General features: G+C 41.0%; 1 protein-coding gene across 1 annotated transcript in view; it reads left to right on the top strand.

Annotated features, from left to right (window-relative positions):
• The window catches only part of LOC146788620 (uncharacterized), a 447,327-nt gene that overhangs the window by 365,799 nt on the left and 54,623 nt on the right, over nucleotides 1-26,905 (top strand). Inside the window, exons 29-37 of the mRNA XM_085635787.1 lie at nucleotides 2,278-2,394; nucleotides 2,500-2,616; nucleotides 2,852-2,968; nucleotides 13,644-13,763; nucleotides 15,722-15,841; nucleotides 17,792-17,911; nucleotides 20,313-20,426; nucleotides 22,242-22,358; nucleotides 25,536-25,709. Coding sequence (XP_085491913.1) covers nucleotides 2,278-2,394; nucleotides 2,500-2,616; nucleotides 2,852-2,968; nucleotides 13,644-13,763; nucleotides 15,722-15,841; nucleotides 17,792-17,911; nucleotides 20,313-20,426; nucleotides 22,242-22,358; nucleotides 25,536-25,709 — 1,116 coding nt within the window. The remainder of the gene's footprint in view (nucleotides 1-2,277; nucleotides 2,395-2,499; nucleotides 2,617-2,851; nucleotides 2,969-13,643; nucleotides 13,764-15,721; nucleotides 15,842-17,791; nucleotides 17,912-20,312; nucleotides 20,427-22,241; nucleotides 22,359-25,535; nucleotides 25,710-26,905) is intronic.

The following is a 26,905-nucleotide window of genomic DNA, read 5'->3' as shown; positions in this document are numbered from 1 at the left end:
ACGGTTGATAAATATTTATCATGGAAACCCCCACATCATCATATTTTAAATAAATTCGACGAGTCAAGGGAATTTAGGGGTATATTATCAAGCGGAAGCGATAATTATCGCTGACAGATCTTAGCGTGAGGATTTTTATCGCCGGCTATCGCTGGAAATTACCGCCATGCTAGCGCTGTATTAACAACGCATAGCGCAATGGCGATAATTATTCCAGCAATAGCGGTGTTTTCCATGGAACATCGCTGGTTTTCCAGCGATGTTCCAAAACCAGCGATGTTCCATGGAAAATGGCGATAACCTTGATAATAGGGCCTGTGGTCTAAGCCACACGATCCACCCCCCATGTTAGGTATGACTTAGTCAGGAATTTAACAGACGTTAAATTCCTGCGTTAAGGCATACTTAACGCGATTTCAAATATCGCTACCTCTCGTTGATAATATCGCAAAGCTGCCTTCGCGATATTATCCCATGTTGTTTTCACAGCCACGCCTCCTTTGCATCTCATTATCGATGCGAGGCGAGGCGTGTGGAAAACGGGTGCTAAGTCAAGGAATCACCCACTAGCATGTCCTTGATGATAATGCGATAAAATTATCGCCGCTTTTCGCCTGAAAACGGACGCTAAAGCGTCAATACTTTTATCGCGGCCCCTTGATAATATGCCCCTTGGAGTCCTGATAGTAAGAAGTTCTTGATAGGACTTAATTTAGCAAATGAGGCACTTTCCCACAGTCAAAAACCCTATAAGCCAAGGTACTGTGTGAAAATTGGGACATCCAAAAAGTGTGATCGCTTTTCTGTAATTCGCCAGCCTTCCTTAATCCCAGGGGGCAAAACACGATATGCACTCGATGTTTGAGCTCTTTGGTATTATAGAAGGAGCCGCACATGCTAACTCAGACCTTTCTGTACTATGGGTCCCTACAGCTGTGGGTGGAGTTGTATGTCAGAGGCCATACTGAGTGTGCGTCACGTAGAAGGGACGCACAATCAGTGCACCCCTGACTATTTCCCTTAAATTGGAAAAAGGGTATCGTAGAGACCCCTCGTAACCCTCAGGCGATTAGTTGAAGTCACACAGTGCACTTGCTTGTGAGGGAAACCTTGCAACACCTTCAGCAGAGTACAGATTTCTGGCTCCAATGGAAAGGCAGACCTGTTATACTGCCTTGACTGCAGACACTTTAGTTCTACAATAATCAAGCAATTGCTTTTTGCTACAGGTGGAAATGAATCATTGGCCACTTGTATTATCAGAAAATAACACAAAGTGCTTTATTTTTATGTAATTTAATATAAACAATAGTCGTACAACAACAAAAGATCCCATTTTGCAAAAAACCTGAAATGCTGGCACTTATCTAATGTTTTACAACATGTGTTAATTTATGCACTATGGCCCTCGTTAAAAGTGGCCCACATGTTTCTTGATTTTCCTGGATGTGATAATTATTGCCTATAATAACTTTTTTAGGAAAAATATGTGTTTTTTTGATGAATACTGCATGTTAATGAACATTTTCGAGAGCTTAATTGAGCCAAAAATTAACTACGAGGGCCATATTTTATCGCACCAGGGGGCATATCAACAAGGGCTTTATCTCTGCTTTTCTGGCTTTAAAAGCCAAAAAAGCAGAGATAAAACTAGCGCCCTATCAACAACAGGGTGCTAACATGCAAATTCGCATGTTAGCACCCTTTTACTCTACGCTTCCCCTTGCTTCTCTAATGAGATGCAAAGGGGGCGTTCCAGAGTAAAATAATAGGAGAAATTTCGCTAAGCGACATTTCTCCTATTATTAAGAATATCGCTAACCCTGTTAGAGACAAAAAAAGCAGCGCTAACCGCGGTTAACGCTGCTTTTTTACATCTGGTATTTTTCTGACTTAGCCATGATATCCTATGGAAGGAGGATATCATGGCTAAGTTTGTCTGTCCCTATCAACAAGCTAACGTGAGATTATCGCTGGGTTTCCAGCGATAATCTCACGTTAGCCACTTAGCGTGAAGATTTTTATCGCTATTGAGATAAGCGTTGCTAATAGCATGCTATCTCAGCGATAAAAATCTACGCTAGCCAGCGATAATTATTATTATAATAAGTGCGCTTAGCGATAATTATCGCCGGTTGTTGTTGATATGCCCCAAAGTGTGATAAAGTCTGTTTTCAGGTCTAACACTGAGACTTTTGGTCTAAGTATACCTTTGTAAATTGGACCCATGTTTTGCAGTTAATATAAAGTTCTGGTTGCTTTCTGGGTCCTCTTTAGGTAACGGGACATCGTGCAGTGACATAAATGAGTGTGACAGCAGGCCATGCCATATAAACGCAACCTGCAATAACACCATTGGAAGTTACGCGTGCACCTGTAACCCCGGATACCAGGGTAACTACGCTTCTAACCCATATGTAATGTCACAGTTTAGCGACACCATATATCCAGTGAGTGACAGGAATACCTTTCTTTCAACTCTTTGTTGTTCCTTCTTAGGTAATGGGGTTTCTTGCAGCAACATACAAGAATGCATGAAACTTGCATGCCACATCAATGCAACCTGCATTAACTCCTTGGGAAGTCACTCGTGCGTCTGTAACTCTGGATACCAAGGTGAGTTCACAGCGGTCCTCCTGTCCTGTGTGTATAAATGAGGCGCTATAACATGGCCCGTATTATTGAAAGTGTGCAGGGGGCAAAACAGCCGTATGCACTCGATGTTCGAATATTCGTTAGTTTATTATTCATATCATAGTGAGAAAAACTGTTGTACAGCAAAGATTTCCCACATGTCATTAACTTATGGCCTAAATGCAATCCTTTATTTGGTATTTTTGATCCGCTTTAGGTAATGGGACATTTTGCAATGATACAAATGAGTGTTTGACCAGCCCATGCCATATAAACGCAACCTGTGCTAACACCGCTGGAAGTTACGCGTGCACCTGTAACCCTGGATACCAAGGTAACGCCATGTGGTCCTTAGCGGTGGCTCGCCGTTCTTCCCCCTATATGAATGTGACAAGATGTGTTAAATGTCCACCAGGTACTGCCCTGTCCCTTTGTTCCCTCTGTCTGACGCCAAAGTCTAAGCCGATGTTCAGCCTTCCACTTCTGTTTGAGACAGTACAGTCCTAACCAGTAAAGGGTACTCCCAATCTCAGATAACCCACTTTAAAAGGGCTTCCTCAAGCAGAAAAAGGGCCATGTCGTGGGCACCTTGGCAGGGGCAGCAGCCGCTGGACACTTAGAGGTGAGGGTGTCATTCAACTCTTTGCTTTGGAAGCCTCATTTCCATTCCCCTTCCTTTCCATGGTTATCTCACTCCTTCCCTACAGGTGTCCTATAGGCGTGATATGTGACGAATACTGTGGTTCCCTGATATCACTGCCTAGCGACACACGCCACACAGGGTGTTTGTGCTCCAGATAGATTTCCTGTGGCCCTTGGAGATGGGAATGGGGACAACCCCTGCACCTCAGTAGGAAAGTCACTGAGATCCAGTCAGTATTGTGACTGTTCCAGAACAGAAAAGTCACTTACTACCATAATCGCATATTAAGAAATCATTATTAGACTTGAGTGCAGAAGATGCAAGTATGGTATTGATAAGTAAAACTTTAGTAGAGGCTATGCTTAGAAACATCATTCAAAATTCTCCTCTTCCGGCATCAAAGATTTGGGTGATGAAGTCTCCAGTTTGGCTTTGCTGCTGTGGAGCAAACATTCTCCACACTAGCACCTGTGTGTGGCTTTCTATGACTTAGGAAAAAGAACTTCCAGTTCCAATGCACCCACTCTGCACCTTAGTGCAACAGAATGTCCTTCAGTCCTGTCAGCTGTCCTGTGAGTAGACAGACAGATAATGAGGCAGACAGACAGAGAGGCTGGGATACAGATAGATTCCAGTAACACTCTCCCTGTATCCCAAGAAGGTTTGTCATACAATAAAGTGATTCATTATTTGCAATTCATTTAATTTAATTACATGAATAAGTGAAGGAAAACAGTAGTATAAACAAATTAATTCAATGCCCACTATAGATTCAAGCCCTATGTGAAATACATTAAAATCTTTTAATTTCATTTTATTTTGTTCTGAAGAGTAGTAAATAACACACATGATACAAAGTGTGAGAACATGGAAGTAGTAATGAAGAACATAATAAAAGAGAAGGAACACATTAAAAATTGTGGTACCACATATGAGAATTCTAAAGCTTTAGATCATGTATAAATCCATAAACCTTTCCCAGATGGTTCTGCTGGACACAATTATGGCTCAAAATGTAAACTATTGATAAATATATTTCAAGGAAACCCCCACTTCATCATATTTTAAATAAATTCGACGAGTCAAGGGAATTTAGGGGCATATTATCAAGCGGCAGCGATAATTATCGCTGGCAGCTCTTAGCCTGAGGATTTTTATCGCCGGCTATTGGTGGAAATTACCGCCATGCTAGCGCTGTATTAACAACACATAGCGCAATGGCGATAATTATTCCAGCATTAGCGGTGTTTTCCATGGAACATCGCTGGTTTTCCAGCGATGTTCCATGGAAAACGGCGATAACCTTGATAACAGGGCCTGTGCTCTAAGCCACACGATCCACCCCCCATGTTAGGTATGCCTTAGTCAGGAGTTTAACAGACGTTAAATTCCTGCGTTAAGGCATACTTAACGCGATTTCAAATATCGCTACCCCTCGTTGATAATATCGCAAAGCTGCCTTCGCGATATTATTCCATGTTGTTTTCACAGCCACACCTCCTTTGCATCTCATTATCGATGCGAGGCGAGGCGTGTGGAAAACGGGCGCTAAGTCAAGGAATCACCCACTAGCGTGTCCATGATGATAATGCAATAAAATTATCACCGCTTTTCGCCTGAAAACGGACGCTAAAGCGGCAATACTGTTATCGCGGCCCCTTGATAATATGCCCCTTGGAGTCCTAATAGTAAGAAGTTCTTGATAGGACTTAATTTAGAAAATGAGGCACTTTCCCACAGTCAAAAACCTTATAAGCCAAGGTACTGTTTGAAAATTGGGACATCCAAAAAGTGTGATCCCTTTTCTGTAATTCGCCCTTCCTTAATTCCAAGATGTTGTGTCCTGTAATAAATGTAATACAGAAACTCTAGTTTGCTTACTTAACGTATGTCTAATCAGGAGCTTCACACATTGAAACTGGACATTGTGGCTGGCCAGCTCAACTCACATTTATGTATTTATATGTACTTTAAGTTAACAGTTCATTATTTACACAGCAGGAAGTGTGCACCCTTAGCTCCACCCAGGAAATCCATAATCATGCTGTGTAGCAAAGTCCACAATGATTATGTTTTCATTGAGTCAGGTCTGTGGGTGAAAATCTCTCACAGCAAACAATACCACATTTCTCTCACAAAATACTTTTTTTTTTTAGGTAAAGAAATTAAGATATCCTAATTACTTTTAAACAATTGATGTTGAAAAAATGCAAAGTGTTGGTTTTCATGTCACTTCTCTGTAAAGACTGTTTTAACCTTTCATTGTTGTTTAAAACCGTTCCTAAATTCATGAATTATCAGGCAGTTCCATGACATTTAGAGTTTAAAGTGTCACAAATTAATAAGCCACAATTAAGCAACTGATAGCCTCAGCCTGCAGGGAGCAATTCTGAGTGAATTCAGGAGGAGACACTGGCATCTAAGGTGTAAATGAGGAATTGAGGATATGTGTGTTGGGAAACCCATCACCCCGAGAGGTTTCTGGATAGGTTTTGTAATGTAGCTTTGCTCTACGATGCCCCAGTCCCACCAGGGTATGGCAAAGTGCACACCCAGGAAGCTTCTTTTAACAGTCATAACTTTCATCAGGAAGTCATCTGACAGAAGTAATTGAGCTCACATAGAAGGAGGAAAACGCCTCCTTTGATTGTTTTTGTGCAGGGAGGTGTCCCTTCCTGCACAAAAACACTCATTCCTGCAGCAGAGGGCACCCTTGCAACATGACGCAAGGTGTTAGGCAGTCAAACATACGTCAGAAGAGAGGAAAGTATAGGCATTCATTGCACTCCTGCACATATGACACGTCCTGCACTTTCCTTGTGGTGCCGCGCTGCATCAGTTTCTTGTAAATATGCCCCTTTGTCTCATATGATTCCGCGGGGGGTTCCTTGCTAGTTTACGCTGTCCATCCTCTTGCTTAGTAACGTAGCCCCTGATATTATGTTAGAGACGTGTGCAGTTAACACACTCATGCAACGACAGTCTTAACGTGTCTTTAAACGCAATTCAAAATTCTAAGTACTTGGAGGCTTACGTACAAGCTCTGTGCGCCACCGTAACGTTACTTTTTGTGGCGTTCCAGTGGGGCACAGGGTTTAACCATATGTACAAGGCCACGTAAAGCCACCCTGCGTGGCTTTTCATTGTGTTGTAGGTATGGCGTGAGGCAAAGCAGTGCAAGTCGCTGCGTTGCCTCACACTGTGATGGAGAGGCGTGCCATGGGCATTCCAGCGGGTGTTCCCGGGTATCGCCCATAGCATTTGACACATTCCCAGATTTACAAGCTGTAAACCTGGGGAAGCATCAAAAGCCTGCGCCTCCCCCGGGGTGGCGTAAGCGTTGTTTTTGTGAGCAAAGGTGTCCCCTCCCCCACAGAAACAGCCTGATTTCAATGTAGACACTCTCGCGCCATGGTGGGAGTGTCTTCATTGCTGCACTACACCAACAAGTTTGTAAATGAGGTCCTTGGTCTGTTCTAGGTAATGGGGCATATTGCAGGAATGTAAATGTGTGCATACACAGCCCATGTCATATAAATGCCACGCGCACTGATACTGCTGAACGTTATGCATGCGCCTGTAACCCTGGTTATCAATATAACTCAGGACAGACCTCCTTCTCTGACCTATATGTCATGTCACACTTAAATCATTAGATGCACACGTGAAATAACAAAAATATAATGTTCTGAATACTTACATGGTCCTCCTTAGGTAGTGGAACATCTTGCAGTGACGTAAATGAGTGCTTGAACAGCCCATGCCACATAAATGCGACCTGCACTGACACCGCTGGAAGTTACGCGTGCACCTGTAACCCCGGATACCAAGGGATCGCCACAGCGGTCCTTGAGCCCCGCCCTTTATCGTTCTTTCTTGCTGTAGAAAGTTGAAAACCTGTTTAAAGGTCCAATTTGTTCTGCCCCGCCCCATCTTCTCATTATAATGTGGATTGAGATATACCACCCCTTGCTCCTTTAATTGTATCAACGTTATTCTGTAACTCAAGAAAGGAAAGATTTGTCTAAGAGTCGAGCCTGATGCGGGCAAGACTGCAATAATTCCTGGCAATTAATTTCTCACAATTTAATTCCTAGGTAAGAATTGGACCAAGGTCCCTAAACCTATAGACTGTGTTTGGACATTTGTCTATAGAAGGGCCACAGAGAAGAGGTCTACTTTATTAAAAAATGGCAGAGTTTCTGACTTGAATGGGTTAATTTGAGTTTGTTTTGTTTCTGATGTGGGCGTTAGGCCTGCCTGACATTGGGCTTCCAGCATTATTTTTAAGTTAATTATTAACTGTCAATACACAATGTATTGTGTAATTACTTAAGACCATAACAATACATTTAAAAGACATGTTATACAAAGGACATAAGAATTGGTGGGTTCTCGCAATACCCTCTAGTGTGACTGTCACATTGTGCTGAGAGATAAAACTCACAGTGTACAATTGCCTTTGGTTAAGTTTAGGGTAAATTGCCTATTTAAAATGTATTATAGATAAACCAATGTAAAATCTGTTTTAAAAAATAGAAATAGTTTAAATCCACTACGAATTGGATTAAATACATAGCAATTGTTAAAACTCAGACTTTACAATGCCTAATGTGCGTAGTGCAGGAACTAAGGGGCATATCAACAACAACCGGCGATAATTATCGCTAAGCGCACTTAGCGCTAGGATAATTATCGCCGGCTAGCGTGGATTTTTATTGCTGAGATAGCGTGCTATTAGCAACGCTATCTCAATAGCGATAGAAATCCTCACGCTAACAGGCTAACGTGAGATTATAGCTGGAAACCCAGCGATAATCTCACGTTAGCTTGTTGATAGGGACTGACAAACTTAGCCATGATATCCACCCTCCATAGGATATCATGGCTAAGTCAGTCCCGAAGCAGGTGTTAGGAAAGTAGCGATAACAGGTGTTATCGCTACTTTTCCTGACGCTATGCTTCATAGCGTGGGGCTTGATGATAGGAGAAATGTCGCTTAGCGACATTTCTCTTGTCATGTCAGGTCAGGAACGCCCACTTTGCATCTCATTAGAGATGCAAAGCTGGGCGTTAGGAATCCTGACGCTAAAGCAAGGTTTCACGCGTTAGTGTGGCCTTGCTAATATAGCGATAAATTTTGTATCGCCTCGTTGTAAATATGCCCCTAAGAGCTACCAATCCACAGTCATCTCTGCGCTTTGTTGTTTGTTTTTAAGAAGGTCCCGCACTACTTTGAAAAAATCGGACTATTCTTGCAGTTCAAGGGGAACCATGGTACTAAAAACCCAGTTCATTGCATTGTTACATGTTCTTATGTCATCAAGTAAAAAGAGTGACTTTAATAGAATTCGTCGAGAGTCGAGCAAAGTAGGTGTATAAAAGTTTCAGATTTGTAGCCGCATAGTCCGCACTTGACAATCTTGGAGAGCAGTGGCCAGTTTGGGTTGAAGTCTTTGATTTGTAATGCCAACATCCTTACTGCCAAAATGTGGGTTAGACAAGCTTTCCTGATTGTGCAATTCAGATAAGATTGTGCCTGAAGGCCATCATGGCTGTCGTTGTTGTGTAATGCTGCCAGGGCCCTTAGCGGCGGAGTGAACTTAATATTTTCCATGTCCGTGGTCTTCGAGAGGATTTTTATCTGTTTTTTCAATATGCTTTTTACTGCAGTATGCGTGAGTGAGGAGGTGCTTAGAACTGTCAAGTCGATTTGAAGAGTAGCTGATGCCGTCGTTAAATAAGTGGACCAAGGGTTATTTTTCTATTTAAATATATTTTGCACGATACATTTCAATGTGCCTGGCATTGCCGTGGTACATCTATGATAATACTTTAGAGAGGACCCCATACCAGACCATTCAATGCTCTCCAGGCCAAATTTGAGTCTCACCAGAGGTCCCCTGTTGTAATAGGGCAACTTCAACACTCTATTGTAGACTTTTAGATGTAGTTTTTCAATAATTTTAATGAGTTGGCCCGGAAATGCCTCAATGCCGTAAGTGATTGCAGATGGTGATACGGCCCTGAGCACTTTTCTTATTGCGGCTGAGGTAGGGCTTTCAAGGGCTGCGTGTAATTGCTAATTGGTAAGTGGTAATTAATGCTGCCTTATCCTTTAAATGACACATGTGTGTTGTAGGTGCGCAATTTACTGAGAACAATGTGCCCAGGTAGTTATACGATTTGGCTCTTTAGATTTCTAAGGGACCCAGAGACCAGTTGCAGCTTGTTTGTTTTGGCGTCTTTCCGAAAGATAACACCTTTAAATTTGGAGGCATTTACTATCATCTTATTTGCTATGTTGTATGTGTGAAGGGAGTTTAATGCTCTCTGGATTCCCATTTTTGAGTTGTCGAGCTGAACAATGTCATCCGCATACTGCAGCATCGTGATCTTAGTTTTACCTATTTTTGGGGGGATTCGATTGGCGTTGTTATGTGCCTGAGACATGTCTGCCGTGTATAGATTAAACAGCATTGGAGCAAGGACACACCCTTGCTTTAGCCCTTGGTTGGTATTGATCTTCCTGGTTAATGCAGTATCTGACAACTTGACCCTCACCCAAGTTGATGAATATAGTGACATAATGGCATTAAGCAGGCCACTTGGAATACCCCACACCTGGAGTTGCCCCATAGAATACCTCTGTCCACTAGGTTGAATGCTGAAGAGTAGTCCACAAAGAATGTGTGGGGAGCTGAGGATTTCTAGCTGTTTGCCTGGTGGACGAGATAGGATAGAGTAATTATGTTATCCAGTGTGGAGGCGTTGGATCTAAAGCCTGTTTCACAGAAAGGAATTATTGTGTTTGTCGTTGCCCCGGTCTCTAGATCATTTAGAATTGCAGCTGCATAGATCTTGGCCTCAATATCCAATAAGGCTATTAGGCAGTAGTTGATGAGGTTCTGTCTGTCACCCTTTTCAAAAATTGGATGCAGTATGGAACCTCTCCACTGTTGGGCACTTGAGGGAACTTGAAGCAGATGTAAACAATGGGGAAAGTGTTGAAGGCCAAAGTGCTAAATCTTCTTTAAACAGTTGGGTGGGAAGGCCATTTGAGCCAGGTGACCCTGAAGCTCGTTTTTTATGCAGTGCTTTTTGAATGCTGTTGATCGAATAGATAGGGACACAGCCTTTGAGTCGTCAACGGGGTCTGAAAGATTGAGTGGAAAAACTCTTGGTTGATCGACTACGTATAGCTTTTTTACGTGCGAGGACCACATGGCTTCATTGATGGCATTACTCCTTATAACTCCCCAATTAATTAATTATTATTTCTGTGTCATCTGCATAAAGTGATAAGTGATCATGTTGTTTTTTTTTAAAGTCTTTAGTTCTTTCCAACCTGTTTGCCACATCAAACTTAGTGCACAGGATACATATGGGAGTTAACATCAATACAATTTTCTCAAACCTTTCTGGGTCCTCTTTAAGTAACAGGAGATCGTGCAGTGACATAGAAGAGTGTGTGAACAGACCATGCCTTGCAAATGCAACCTGCACTAATGCCATTGGAAGTTACGTGTGCACCTGTAACCCCGGATACGAAGGTAACCCAATTGTGGGTCACTTAAATACTCTATATATCGAGTCACAAGTCATCTACCACGCCAATCAGGGAGAACATATTAAGTAGTACTCTGGAACTAAGCCTTCTAAAATAGAATTGCAATCATCTGTAAGCCTAGTTCCTGTAATAACTAAAAGTACAAAATTGTAATTAGTGATTAAATATTTATTGATGGCTCAGTTTTTAACTAGGGAGGTCTTCTTTAAGTGCGTTGTGGATGTTAGTCGTATATGGGCTTTGGTGTTAGTGTTAAGAAAACTTTCTTTGTAGAGGAGAAAGGGGTGATTTTCTTTCCAAAGGATTTACTTAACTTTTTCTTTGAGAGCACAATTTGAGGATAACAAATCCTGTATCTATGCCAAACACATAATTGAATTCTATCAGCTGGAAGGCATAGTGACTACACGCAACCCAACTCAGGATTCAACCAGGTACATATCGGCGTGCCTGTGGTGCTCTAGATGTGCATATCTGTGCTGTGGTTAGATCTTTATAGACCCTCTGAGAGCAGCAATAAAGGGGCAAGTAAAAAGTGAGCTCTAGTACGCATCACTTCAGGCGGAAATCAGGTACAGTAAAAGTAACCATTAATTGCTTTATATTGTATTTCAAACAACAGTTGGAGAGCAAAGACTTTCCAGTTTATATAAACCTATGAAATGCTGTCCCCTATCCGACAGTGCACCTCCTGGATACCCTGTCACTGTCAGCGCACCCAATACATTTGGCGACTGTCATGAATACAACGCTCTAACGGCTGCATTGGTCCTCTTTAGGAAATGGGACATCGTGCAGTGACATAAATGAGTGCCTGAAGGGCACCCCATGCCATATAAATGCAACATGCAATAACACCATTGGAAATTACTCATGCTCCTGCAACCTTGGATTTGAAGGCAACTCAATTGTGGGTCCACTTAAATACTCTATAAGTTGAGTCACAAGTTTTCTATAATGCATGTCTGGGCGATCAAATCCTATAATATTTTGTAGTACCCTGGCAGTAGCCCTTCTAAAATAGAATTGCAATCATCTGCAAGCCACGTTTCTGTGATAAATAAAGTTTCAGAAGTGTCACCAGTAATTAAATAATTAATTAGGACTGTTTTTAACCACAGAGTGAGGGTCCCATCGGCCTTCTTTGAGTGTGTTGTGGATTCCTATCTTATTTTTAAGCGTTTTGCTGTTATTATTAGGAAAGCTTGAATTTTCTTTGCAGAGGGAAAGGGGTGACATAGATTTTCTCTCCAAAGGACTTGCTTATTTTTTTATTTGAGAGCAGCATTTGAGAATAACAAATCCTGTATCTGTGCCAAACACATTATTGCATTCCATCAGCTGGGAGGCATAGTGACAACACCCTACCCACATCAGGGCTCAAGCAGGTACACAGGGGCTTGTCTTTGGTGCACCACTTTATAGGCCCACTGAAAGCAGCACCAAAGGAGAAAGTAAGAAGTAAGCTCTGGTGCACCTCACTTCAGGTGGAAATCAGGAACAGTAGCAGTGGGCAACAAAGAAAGACTGCGAAATCAAATAATTAAAATGATGAACAAACATAAACAGTTAAAAAACAAGGCTAGTGAAACTTATTACAGGGAAATAATTATTTTAAAACAAATAAGATTAGCTAAACTATGGCAATTTTAGTGAGGGCCAGGTACCTCTCAGCCAGATGACAGGGGGCCAGGAAATGAACATTGTGGTGGTCAGTGTTCAGGGATACTAAAATGTTGTGCTCATCAACAAGTGAAATTAGACTCGAGATGTTCAAATGATGTCACCTCACACCTGGCGCAAAGGCTCCCTACTATGAGCAAAGTGAATAAAAAGAATTCAGTACTCTCTTGTTGTCTTCTTTTGGAATGGGACTTCTTGTAGTGACACATTGAGTGCACTAACAGCCCATGCCACATGAATGCAACATGCATTGACACTGTTGGAAGCTACAACTGCACCTGTCACTGTGGATACCTCCTCCTCTTTGACAGACATGATGTTCTGCATGCATAAATTAGACTTTTTATTCCCCAGATGTCTTAGGCCGAGTGCTTAATTTGTGCTGGTGAGTCCCCATGCTTGGCTCCAGTACTTAATTGTCAGCACTTGCTGTAGTGACAGTCCACTACATGGTGGCGCTGTCATTTTAATTTTGAGCTAAGCATAACAACTGTGTTTATTAACTCAATATACACTAAAACCAAATACCAGCCTCTCGTGCCATTATTATAGCTTTGTGTGGCCTGAAATAGTCTGAATTATCACACTTGTAGGATGCCGATGCTTGGGTGTTATGTTAGTACTGTCATTGGCATTGTTGGCACGGTATGGATGCTGCAGGGAGCAGTGGCCGTCCAAGAAGGGCACTAGCACTTAACATTTTGCAAATGAAGCACTGCTTAGGCCTGACCAGTGGCCCTGTCCTATTTAGCTAAGTATAATACGTGTTACTGCAGCTCCCTGGAAGCATATCCCTCTTGGTGTAATACGTTTTTAACTAAATGCAGCACATTATTTTTGTAAATATTTATAGATGTTTAATCAACTGTGTTTTGCCTCAGGTGGATATTAATCACTGTCCACATGGTGCTGCTAGAAAAAACATTAATTGCTTTATATTGTATTTCAAACAACAGTTGGAGAGCTATGACTTTCCAGTTTGTTTAAAGCTCTGAAATGCTGCCCCCTATCCGACACTGCACCTCCTGGATACACTGTCACAGTCAGTGCACCCGATACACTTGGAGACTGTCATGAATGCAACGCTCTAACGGCTTCATTGGTCCTCTTTAGGTAACGGGACATCTTGCAGTGACGTAGATGAGTGTCTGAGGAGCACCCCATGCCATACAAATGCAACCTGCACTAACACCATTGGAAATTACTCATGCTCCTGTAAGCCTGGATTTGAAGGTAACTCAATTGAGGGTCCACTTAAATACACTATAAGTCGAGTCAGAAGTTTTCTGTGATGCCTGCCTGGGCGATCACATCCTATAATGTTTTGTAGTACCCTGGCACTAAGCCTTCTAAAATTGAATTGCAATCATCTGCAAGCCAAATGTCTGTAATAACTAAAGTTTCGGAAGTGTCACCAGTAATTAAATAATTAATTAAGACTGTTTTTAACCACAGAGTGAGGGTCCCATCGGCCTTCTTTGAGTGTGTTGTGGATTCCTATCTTATTTTTATGCGTTTTGCTGTTATTATTAGGAAAGGTTGAATTTTCTTTGCAGAGGGAAAAGGGGTGACACAGCTTTTCTCTCCAAACGACTTGCTTATTTTTTTCTTTGAGAGCAGAATTTGAGAATAACAAATCCTGTATCTGTGCCAAACACATTATTGCATTCTATCAGCTGGGAGGCATAGTGACTACAAGATACCCACCTCAGGACTCAAGCAGGTGCACATGGGCTTGTCTTTGGTGCACTAGATGTGCACATCTGTGCTGTGGTTTCCACTTTATAGACCCTCTGAAAGCAGCAATAAAGGGGAAAGTAAGAAGTAAGCTCTGGTGCGCCTCACTTCAGGTGGAAATTAGGTACAGTAGAAGTGGGCAACAAAGAAAGACTGCCAAATTAAAATAATTAAAATCATGAACAAACATAAACAGTTAAAAAACAAGGCTAGACAACTCCGTGAAACTTAGTACAGGGAAATAATTATTTGAAAACAAAGTAAGATTAGCTAAACTAAGGCAATTTTAGTGAGGGCCAGGTACCTCTCAGCCTGATGACAGGGGGCCGGGTAAAGAACATTGTGGTGGTCAGTATTCAGGGATACTGTAATGTTCTGCTAATCAATAAGTGAAATTAGACACAGGATATTCAAATGATGTCACCTCACACCTGGCGCAAAGGCTCTCTACTGTATATAATGCAAATAAAAAGAATTCAGTACTCTCTTGTAGTCTTCTTTTGAAATGGGACTTCTTGTAGTGACACATTGAGTGCACTAACAGCTCATGCCACATGAATGCAACATGCATTAACACTGTTGGAAGCTACAACTGCACCTTTCACCGTGGATACCAAGGTAATATCAGAGAGCTCCTCCTCCTCTTTGGCAGACATGATGTTCTGTATTTATAAATTAGACTTTTTATTCACCAGATGTCTTAGGCCGAGTGCTTAATTTGTGCGGGTGAGTTCCCATGCTTGGCTCCAGTACTTAATTGTCAGCACTTGCTGTAGTGACAGTCCACTACATGGTGGTGCTGTCATTTTAATTTAGAGCTAAGCACAACAACTGTGTTTATTAAGTCAATATACACTAAAACCAAATACCAGCCGCTCGTGCCATTATTATAGCTTTGTGTGGCCTGTAATAGTCTGAATTATCACACTTGTAGGATGCCGATGCTTGGGTGTTATGTTAGTACTGTCATTGGCAGTGCTGGCACGGTATGGATGCTGCAGGGAGCAGTGGCCGTCCAAGAAGGGCACTAGCACTTAACGTTTTGCAAATTAAGCACTGCTTAGGCCTGACCAGTGGCCCTGTCCTATTTAGCTAAGTATAATACGTGTTACTGCAGCTCCCTGGAAGCATATCCCTCTTGGTGTAATACGTTTTTAACTAAATGCAGCACATTATTTTTTTAAACATTTATAGATGTTTAATCAACTGCGTTTTGCCTCTGGTGGATATTAATCACTGTCCACATGGTGCTGCTTGAAAAAACATTAATTGCTTTATATTGTATTTCAAACAACAGTTGGAGAGCTATGACTTTTCAGATTGTATAACGCTATGAAATGCTGTCCCCTATCGGACACTGCACCTCCTGGATACCATGTCACAGTCAGCGCACCCGATACACTTGGCGACTGTCATGAATGCAACGCTCTAACGGCTTCATTGGTCCTCTTTAGGTAACGGGACATCTTGCAGTGACGTAGATGAGTGTCTGAAGAGCAGCCCATGCCATACAAATGCAACTTGCACTAACACCATTGGAAATTACTCATGCTCCTGTAAGCCTGGATTTGAAGGTAACTCAATTGTGGGTCCAATTAAATACACTATAAGTCGAGTCAGAAGTTTTCTATAATGCCTAGGCGATCACATCCTATAATATTTTGTAGTACCCTGACACTAAGCCTTCTAAATTTGAATTGCAATCATCTGCAAGCCAAATGTCTGTAATAACTAAAGTTTCGGAAGTGTCATCAGTAATTAAATAATTAATTAAAACTGTTTATAACCACAGAGTGAGGGTCCCATAGGCCTTCTCTGAGTGTGTTGTGGCTTCCTATCTTATTTGTATGCGTTTTGCTGTTATTATTAGGAAAGCTTGATTTTTCTTTGCAGAGGGAAAAGGGGTGACATAGCTTTTCTCTCCAAACGACTTGCTTATTTTTTTCTTTGAGAGCAGAATTTGAGAATAACAAATCCTGTATCTGTGCCAAACACATTATTGCATTCTATCAGCTGGGAGGCACTGTGACTACACGATACCCACCTCAGGACTCAAGCAGGTGCATATGGGCTTGTCTTTGCTGCACTAGATGTGCACATCTGTGCTGTGGTTTCCACTTTATAGACCCTCTGAAAGCAGCAATAAAGGGGAAAGTAAGAAGTAAGCTCTGGTGCGCCTCACTTCAGGTGGAAATCAGGTACAGTAGAAGTGGGCAACAAAGAATGACTGCCATATCACAATAATTAAAAAGATGAACAAACATAAACAGTTAAAAAAACAAGGCTAGATAACTCTGTGAAACTTATTACAGGGAAATAAGTATTTGAAAACAAAATAAGATTAGCTAAACAATGGCAATTTTAGTGAGGGCCAGGTACCACTCAGCCAGATAACAGGGGGCCGGGTAAAGAACATTGTGGTGGTCAGTATTCAGAGATACTAAAATGTTCTGTTAATCAACAAGTAAAATTAGACTCAGGATATTCAAATGATGTCACCTCACACATGGCGCAAAGGCTCTCTACTGTATATAATGCAAATAAAAAGAATTCAGTACTCTCTTGTAGTCTTCTTTTGAAATGGGACTTCTTGTAGTGACACATTGAGTGCACTAACAGCTCATGCCACATGAATGCAACATGCATTGACACTGTTGGAAGCTACAACTGCACGTTTCACCATGGATACCAAGGTAATATCAGAGAGCTCCTCCTCCTCTTTGACAGACATGCTGTTCTGTATTTATAAATTAGACTTTTTATTCACCAGATGTCTTAGGCCGAGTGCTTAATTTGTGCGGGTGAGTTCCCATGCTTGGCTCCAGTACTTAATTGTCAGCACTTGCTGTAGTGACAGTCCACTACATGGTGGCGCTGTCATTTTAATTTTGAGCTAAGCACAACAACTGTGTTTATTAAGTCAATAAACACTAAAACCAAATACCAGCCTCTCATGCCATTCTTATAGCGTTGTGTGGCCTGAAATAGTCTGAATTATCAAACTTGTAGGATGCTGATGCTTGGGTGTTATGTTAGTACTGTCATTGGCAGTGCTGGCACGGTATGGATGCTGCAGGGAGCAGTGGCCGTCCAAGAAGGGCACTAGCACTTAACGTTTTGCAAATTAAGCACTGCTTAGGCCTGACCAGTGGCCCTGTCCTATTGAGCTAAGTATAATACATGTTACTGCAGCTCCCTGGAAGCATATTCCTCTTGCTGTAATACTTTTTTAATGCAGCACATTATTTTTTTAAACATTTATAGATGTTTAATCAACTGCGTTTTGCCTCAGGTGGATATTAATCAGTGTCCACATGGTGCTGCTAGATAAAACATTAATTGCTTTATATTGTATTTCAAACAACAGTTGGAGAGCTATGACTTTCCAGTTTGTATAAAGCCATGAAATGCTGTCCCCTATCCGACACTGCACCTCCTGGATACCCTGTCACAGTCAGTGCACCCGATACACTTGGCGACTGTCATGAATGCAACGCTCTAACGGCTTCATTGGTCCTCTTTAGGTAACGGGACATTGTGCAGTGACGTAGATGAGTGTCTGAAGAGCAGCCCATGCCATACAAATGCAACCTGCACTAACACCATTGGAAATTACTCATGCTCCTGTAAGCCTGGATTTGAAGGTAACTCAATCATGGCTCCACTTAAATACTCTATAAGTCGAGTGACTGGGTTGTGTTGGGGTTTCTGACAGCTTTTTCAAGGGCCCGAGTTTAGGAGCCTGTTCTTTCTACATTGGATTATGGAAATCTGCTTTGAAACCAGTCTACCAAACGTTCATCTAACCATACGTAGAGCTGTGCTGCATGCAGCAGCTCCTTCCGCTTCTCGATACAAGAAACTTGACAACATTTCTCCTGTTCTTATTACACCACAGTGCCTTCCTGTTGACGCATAAGCACAATTTAAGACAGACTGCATCACTCACAAAGCTGTACAAATGTCTGCACCCTGGTATTTGTCTGAGAATTTACAAATCTCTTGCAGTCTCCAAGGTTTGCTAGATGCTGAATTCAACACGCTTTATCACTTGTTTTTCAACTTTCAAAAAAGAGAATAAAATCCTACTGTTCTACACTTTGAGTCTGAGTAATTTAAGTACTCTTCTAATATTGAACCCACATTGTCTAACCTCAGATAGGACTTGTCAGTTATCTCCCATCTTGCTATTCCAACATTATCACCACCCTGTCTATGCTTCCAGCAACATCTGTACTTTTTAAAAATTAATTCCTTGATTGCACCTTTTGACTTGTCATAGGTCTTCCCGTTGTCTTACTTTTTTCACCTTGTGACTATTTTCCTTCTGTGTTCTCCACCTTCTGTTTTATTTATTCTGCCCCTGTTTACGACCGTTGGCTGATTTTTACCCCAATGGCATGTAGTTTGTTTATTAAAATATGGAATTTAGTATTGATCCTTTGTGGAATGCTCTAATGCCATTAGGCCAGATTTGTGCCATAGACAACTGCATAGATAGCAATACAGAATTCACCAAAATGTTCTGCTCTGCTCGAGCTGCTGTTTTCATGTGACACATATACTGCACAGTGATGTTACTGCCCATACCTGAAATACCCATTGAATGTTGTAACATAATTGACTTGAAAAAATTGACCTACATGACTCCTGAAGGTAGGTATAGGCATATTTTTATAAAATCTGCCATAAGGACATTTCAGAGTCTACATTAGGGTTCCCTGACAGAATATTGAAACAAAAATATCATATGGACAGAATATTGTGTCAAAAATATAGAGAACCAAAATATCGAGAAGGTAATTGCAAATAGGAATCGATATACTATTCTTAACCATCTACCTACCTTACAGATACATATTTATATATCTCTAGACATATACGTAAAAATATATATATGTATATATATATATATATATATATATATATATATATATATATATATATATATATATATATATATATATTTATATATGCACATATATATATTATTTACGTACATCTCTAGAGAATCAAGATAAGTTGAGGAAATCAGACATTTGAGTGATTTAGCAAGAGATTATGTGGGCTCACTGGAGAGCTAGAAATCAAACATGATTAAATCAGAAAAGGACTCAAATGTGACATCGAACATAAAAACTGAAAAAGATTCTCAATACCAAAAAATGAAAAATAATTTGATGCATATTGATGTTTTGGTAACAAGCAAAACAGCTCACCAGAGAGCCACAATTTTGGAAAAGAGTAGAAAATAATTGTGTACTGTTCCGCGATAAAATGGACAAATAAAGAATGTAATCAATTATGATTATGTGAAAATAATTGGTGTATAAATGATGCCTCACAATAATATTTAAAATGTATTGGTTTTAAGCCATCTTGTGACACTGTTTGCACTTTGAGCATGTTTGCACTTTAATTATAATTTTCACAATGCACATTGTCACTTTATTAACATGCCAAACTACATACACCAGCATGCAATGCCAACAGGAAACAGGAAATAGTTGTGTCGGTCAAACAATTATCCCCTGATCAAGGTCCAAGTAACAGACCAAAACGCGTTGGGCATGGCAATGGCCTCGTTGCACGAATAAAAGAAACTCAATCAGATCCCACGTGAGTGCATGTTCTATTGTCGTCTAGGCGTAAAGTGGAGGTGGATAAATATATATAGTCAAGGTACATATATGTGTAGTTATATATAGTAAAATTTTGCTTGCCTATACCTACCTTCACGATATCTTTGTCCACGAAATTCTCGTCACAATATTTTGTCCACTCAATATTATTTTCTCTGATACTTTGTCTAAATATCTATTAGGGTGAGGATACTTTTGTAGACTGATATTTTGACAGCAAAGATGAGGGTCGACACGCCTTCAACTCTCTATTCTGTGTGTGCTATTTCCTCCTCTGTCCTAGTGCCACATTCTAATTCCTCATGATAAAAGATGTGTGCTGCTTGAATGCTACATGGAAGATGCAGAATGCTCCAACAGGGATTGAAACCAATGAAAAGTTTGCATATTTTTGTCTTCTCAGGCAATGGAGCCTTCTGTGATCTAGATGAGTGTCTCGGAAGCCCCTGCTCATCAAATGCAACATGCAAAAACACCATTGGAAGCTTCACATGCACCTGCAAACCTGGATTTAGTGGTAAAAACAGGTTTCAATTTTCTTCCAATCTGTCCTCTTAATGGCTACACATGAATTAGTGCTGCATGTTCTTCTATCATCCTTTGAGCGAAAAGTCCAGTTGATGCAAATGAGGGGTCATTAGAGGTTGGTGTAACTAGTACCATTCTATAAGATGCATGGTTCTACCTCCCTAATTAGAGGCGAAGGAGCTACTGAGTTTCGGCCAGTGGAAGTATTGCCACTATCACCTTGTGGTCCATTAGTGAAAGGACCTCTGTGCCATAGTGGTGGTCCTCTCATTCTGTACTGAGCAGGGTGGCTGTCTCCTATATAAAAGGAGATCAATTTTCTAAAAAAAAAAAAAAAAAAAAGAAAATAAGTGCAGATGTAAAATATCTTTGCTTAAGTGGCCATCATCTACATCCATCTCTGACACCACCACCACTGCCTGCAGAGAGAACGACAAGGCTAGATTGACACTAGTACATGCAGGAGGGGGTTCTCCATCCTAGTAGTTATTTTCCTTGGCCCTTTCCATTTTTCAAAACAATTCTGTACTTGTTCTCCAAGCTTTCCTATCGAATTGTAATGACAATTGACACATATGTGATCATTGCTTTACATGCTCTGGGCAGAGGCCAAGGACTGGATAAGCAAGCATGTGGTAAGAACACTTTTCCGACATGGTGACAGACATTGTCAAGGTCCATATGATGCAAATGAGCGGCCATTTAGAACTTGGTGGAACTGGCACCATTCTGTAAGACTTGTGGTACCACTTCCTTCAGTCTGCATTGAAGCATTGTGATTGGCTTAGGGGAACCAGTCACGGCACTGCTTTGCAGTGTTGTATTTGGCTCGGGGGAGGGAGCCTGCTTGCTTTTTGGTTCTGGCCCTTGACAGATAAAGAGGGAGCGGAGGAAGCAGCAAAGAGGTAAGTGCTTTTTGTTGTATTTTTAATCCCCCCCACCTCACTGCGCCCGCCCCTCCACAATGGTTCCCTGGCAGCGGCTACTGAGAAAGACTCTTAGGAAATCTAGACATGTACCATGTAACATGAAGTAAAATGTTTGGAATGTAACTTTGAAACCAAAAACTACCAAAGGCTATTATATAGTAATTAACTTTAAAAGCCCACGCTTGGTGAGCTCCCTGCGCTTTCGCCTGGAACATCAGCCAAACCAGTGGGACAGGATGCATGCTCTCCCTCTGGGTTACTTTTAATGTTTGTCCATCACAAGAGCTAATAATCACAACAGAGACCCACCAGGTCCAATAGCATCACAAGACCCTACATACACCATCCGTACACGCAATCAATGGATTCCTTTATCAGGGCTTACTCACCTGCACACGTGCTCCTGTAATCTTCCATACCTAGATCACTCAATCATGGCTCTTACATATTCAGTATATCATGTTGCACTACATCCACAGAACACAAACAGGGGCATATTTACATGCACCAAAGGTGCGTCACTTTTAATATGGGAAAATGTGGCGTACCTGTGGCGCAAGAGGCTTGTCAATAAGCCCCACTGTGATTAGTCTAAAGCCACTTCTCTGTTCTCTGAATACCTTGTTCCATCTTTTCAAGTAATGGAACATCTTGCAATGATGTAGATGAGTGTGTGGCGAACAGCACATGCCACAAATACGCAACCTGCAACAACACTATTGGAAATTACACATGCACCTGTAACCCTGGATACCAAGGTAACTCAACCGAGGGTCTTCTGAAATATTCTATAAGTTATGTCAGATTTTATTTGCAAGATTCATACAATGACTAGTATATACCCCTCCCCTGAATACTTTATTGATTCTCTTTAGGTAACGGGACATTTTGTAGTGATGTAAATGAGTGTTTGACCAGCCCATGCCACAAAGACGCAACCTGCGCTAACACCGAGGGAAGTTACACGTGCACCTGTAACGCTGGATACCAAGGTAACTCAACCGAGGGTCTTCTGAAATATTCTGTAAGTTATGTCAGATTTTATTTGCAGGATACATACAATGACTGGCATATAGCCAAACTCCTGAATGTTTTATTGATCCTCTTTAGGTAATGGAACATTTTGCAGTCTCACAGACCACTGCCTACTCTTACAAAAAATGAAAGGAAAACCTTTCATGTTCTTTTTAGAAATGCATACCGTTTTCCTTTAAGGAAAACCGGCTGCATTTAAAAAAAAAAAAAGAAAAAAAAGAGAGAGATTGCTTTATTAAAAAAGCAATCACATATTGTTCATGATTTATTTGATTCCTAATGGGTAACAAACTGAGACATACCATGTTAATATTCATGAGGTAGGTCTATTTGCAACCTTCTAGAAATCACAAAAATTGTAAAACCCACATTAGTACAATAGCGTTTGTGCTTACCAAATAGTGAATCGCAAACATTCGCTGTTTGGTAATCGTAAATACTAATGTTGGTCCATCTAGCCCCAAGTCAGAAGTATTACAAGAGTAAGTCCGATCACAATCTTCATGTAGTGTATATTCCATGATGTGTTGGTGCGTATTCAATTCTTTGTGATCTATAGGGCACACCATGCTTAGAGCACAGGACAAATATTTGGGTAATGGAAATGCACTGCTTTGAATAGTTTCCTTCTTGTTTCTCTTTAAATAAGTTCGCATCTTTCAGTGACGTAAAAGAGGCATCTGACAACCTGTTCCACAAATATGTGAACTGCACAACCTGCATTGGACTTACACCTGCATTGCAACCCTAAATTACAAGATAACATAGAGCTTCCAAAGGATGCTGCCCATTTATCCCAGTTTATTCAGACTCTATAAATGTGCACTGCAAGCAGATATCTGTATTGCATCATGGAAGCTGTAAGAAGGCAGTCAAGAGGGTTTCCCAAATCTGTGCGTCGTGGCACGCTAGTGCACCATCAACACTTGTCAGGGACGCCACAAACACACAGTGCTCCTCAATCCCGACCTGCATCATACATTAGATTTGAGATAGAATTTTTCATCCCGGATACATTTCCACCAGTTTGGGGATGTCCCTCCTTCCTCGTACGCTGTAGATTTACTCATACATTTGTCAGGAGTAAACCTCCAACCATATAAAGGGTGACAATGTGCATTGTAAGACTCTGACTTCCCATAGATATGAAGGTGGGGCCAGGGGAGTGGCGGGATGCAGAACTAGGGCCAGAATTGCCATCATTACTCTGTTTTACCGAGTGGTCCTGTCCCCTTCAGGAGCAGAGCAGATTTGCAACTGTGTTTTGTTGTGTGGCCACAAGAGAAAGCCACGGGTCTGCTCGTAAATATTGTCGCTGTTTTTTTTGTCTACAAATATATTTCCAGAATTAGGGGCATACATACATGGAAATGTCGGAGCGCGGAGCTGTGCCAAATTTGGCAGCGCTGCACTCCGACCATTCCAAAAATGCAGGAAAGCGCTGTATTTACAGAGATACCACGCACCCCTATGTTTTCCCTAGCGTTGGTGCTAAAATTAGCTGCCTAGCGCCAGCGCAGGCACCCTTGCACCATAGTGCAAGGGTGCCTGTATTACAAGGAATGATTGTTTATGTGCAGGAAGGTGCCCCTTCCTGCACATAAACAATCAATAACGGCGATGTTTTACTTCTATGTGTGCTGCCGAATTCAGCACACATAGAAGTAACAAGTCATCACTATTTAACAACGATTATTTAATGATTGTTTATGTGCAGGAAGGTTTTCAAACAATCATCCCCTTCATGGTGTTTCTATGTGTGCTGCAGAATGCCAGGGAGGGCCTGGCAGTTCATTTTTGTATTTGGTCTCCCATAACCACAATCCGTCTCGGAAGGATATCCCAAATGGCTGGTCCCATGAATCTTCCCTTGATCGGCTCATTCTGAGCCTCGGGGATTAATTCTGCCCATCGAAATGTCATATCTTTTTCTGTGCGTAGTTCTTCGCCCCAAAAAGAAGAAGGCACACAACCGCTCCTTCTCTGGTCTAGCTCCTAGAATATTGAACTCACTACTGCCAGAAATCAGGACAAACCTCTCCTCTACCTTCTTCAAAAAGGAGGTAAAAAAGATTCTGATAAATAGATTCCTTCACTAGTCGTCTTCAGTCATTCAGCCTCATGTTTTACATGTGGACTCCTAGGAGCCATGGATCCTCCAAATGGTTTTTGATATTTTGTATCTGTATTTGTGTTTTTTTCTCTTTGCTTTGTCCCTTCTGCAATTTCTCTTTTATGTTTGACCTGATTGCTACATGTCCAGCACTCAGACACCCTGTAGGGTCATGTTTGCGCTATATAAAACTCTGCTAATAAAATAAATAAACTTTGTAGTATCCTTACTCTTAAACTTACCTTTAAAATGCAGTTTTGTGAATTCCAAGACAAACGTAAGCTCACAGAAAAGTGTAAATTTACCTTTTGAATCCGGCCCTAAGTATGTAATTTATGCACTGTTCCCATCCATCTATAGAACCGATTAAGAGAAGGATGGATTTTGGTTCCGAAACATCTGATTTCTGGAATTTATAATCCCGTGCAGTATCTCCATGCCCTAATAATCCTATTAGAAATGATTCACCATGGAATAAGGAATAACTGCACTCACCTGTTTATTCAGTGCTAAATTCCCCAAGAGAATTCCCAATTCCATGTGGATTCATTCTTTTATTTATGGATTTATTCTTTCATTTATGAGCAGGTGGTACGTGAGAGCCTTTGGGGATTTGGTGGTAGAAAGAGGCGGGTTGGAAAGGTGGCGGCGGGGTGGATACGGCTTCACAGTGGGAGCATTAGGTCATATCCCTTTGCCTTAGAAAGGGCTCGGGAAGAAGCAGGAAACTGATACTTTCAGTCCAAGCTAAAAGTGATTTTTCAGCAGAATATTCTGGATGGTAAAATGGGGTTCAGTGTTACTGCACCTAGGAAATCAGGTTGCAGGAACATCTGGTCACATATAGTGGGGAAGAGCGGTATGACATTGGGTGTTGGGGTGTATCACTCTGCTCAACTTGTAATTGGGCCCAAGGTTACTGTGTTTATTGACAAACTGCAATAGGCAGAATTCTATTTTGGTTTCAAATAGATATTTGTGTTTTTATTGAATGTAAATTATCACATACTTGATTTTCAAGGAAACGGAACAATTTGCTGCGCTACCACTTGTGAACCCTTGAACTACTGTTTCAATGGTGGAACCTGCACTCGGACCGGCTCGGATTGTGTTCAGATTTGCACATGTGCCCCTGGTTATGAGGGCATACGGTGCACATCGTCCAGTTCCAGCTTTCTGCCGGTGCCTATAAAAGGTAAGTCTACAACACAAAACTCAATAATCTACTACCCAACATTATAATGCACACTAGAACATTTCACAAGAATGTTTTACTTTGTCTTTTTTTTTACTACATTTCACATCAAAATAATTCACACACATGGCTTATTTGTCTCTTTCTAAAACTACACTTCACAGCAAACTTCCCAAGAACTTCTTTCTTTGTCTATTTCTACTACTACACTTAGCTGTATCAGATTTCACAAGAACTTCTTCCTTTTCTCCCTGTACTACTACAATTCACACTCAAAGATTTCACAAGAGTGTCTTCCTTTGTCTTTTTCTACTGCTATGTTTTACACCAGTAGATTTCACATGAATGTCTCCCTTTGTCTCTTTCTACTGCTACAATTAAGACCATAAGATTTCACTCAAATTTCTTCCTTTGTTTCTACCGCTGCAATTGACAGCAGAAGATTTCACAAGAACATCCTCCTTTTTGTCTTTCTACTACTACAAGTTACACGAGAAGATGTCACAATAATGTCTTCTTTTGTCTCTGTTAATACGTTTCATACCCCGAAGATTTCACAAGAATGTCTTCTTTTGTATATTTCTACTACTACACTTGATAGCAGAAGATATAACAAGAATGTCATTCTTTGTCTACTACACTTGACAACAGAAGATTTCACAAGAACATCTTACTTTTTCTCTTTCTACTACTACAAGTCACACAAGAAGATGTCACAAGAATGTCTTCTTTTGTCTCTTTCTATTAATGTGTTACATACCAGAAGATGTGACAAGAATGTCTTCTATTGTCTCTTTCTATTAATACGTTTCATACCAGAGGATTTCACAAGAATGTCTTCTTTTGTCTCTTTCTATTGCTATGTTTTACACCCGTAGATTTCAGATGAATGTCTCCCTTTGTCTCTTTGTACTGCTACAATTAAGACCATACATTTTCACTCAAATGTCTTCCATTGGTTCTACTGGTGCAATTGAAAGCAGAAGATTTCACAAGAACATCTTCCTTTTTGTCTTTCTACTATTACTATTACTACTATTTCTACAGTTACACCAGAAGATGTCACAAGAATGTCTTCTTTTGTCTCTTTCTAATAATAAATTTCATACCCCGAAGATTTCACAAGAATGTCTTCCTTTGTATATTTCTACTACTACACTTGACAGCAGAAGATTTCACAAGAATGTCATTCTTTG

The sequence above is a fragment of the Triturus cristatus genome, chromosome 11, assembly GCF_964204655.1.
Source record: "Triturus cristatus chromosome 11, aTriCri1.1, whole genome shotgun sequence".
NCBI lineage: Eukaryota > Metazoa > Chordata > Amphibia > Caudata > Salamandridae > Triturus > Triturus cristatus.
The sequence above is the reverse complement of the archived record's forward strand: the minus strand, read 5'-3'. Positions and strand labels throughout refer to the sequence as shown.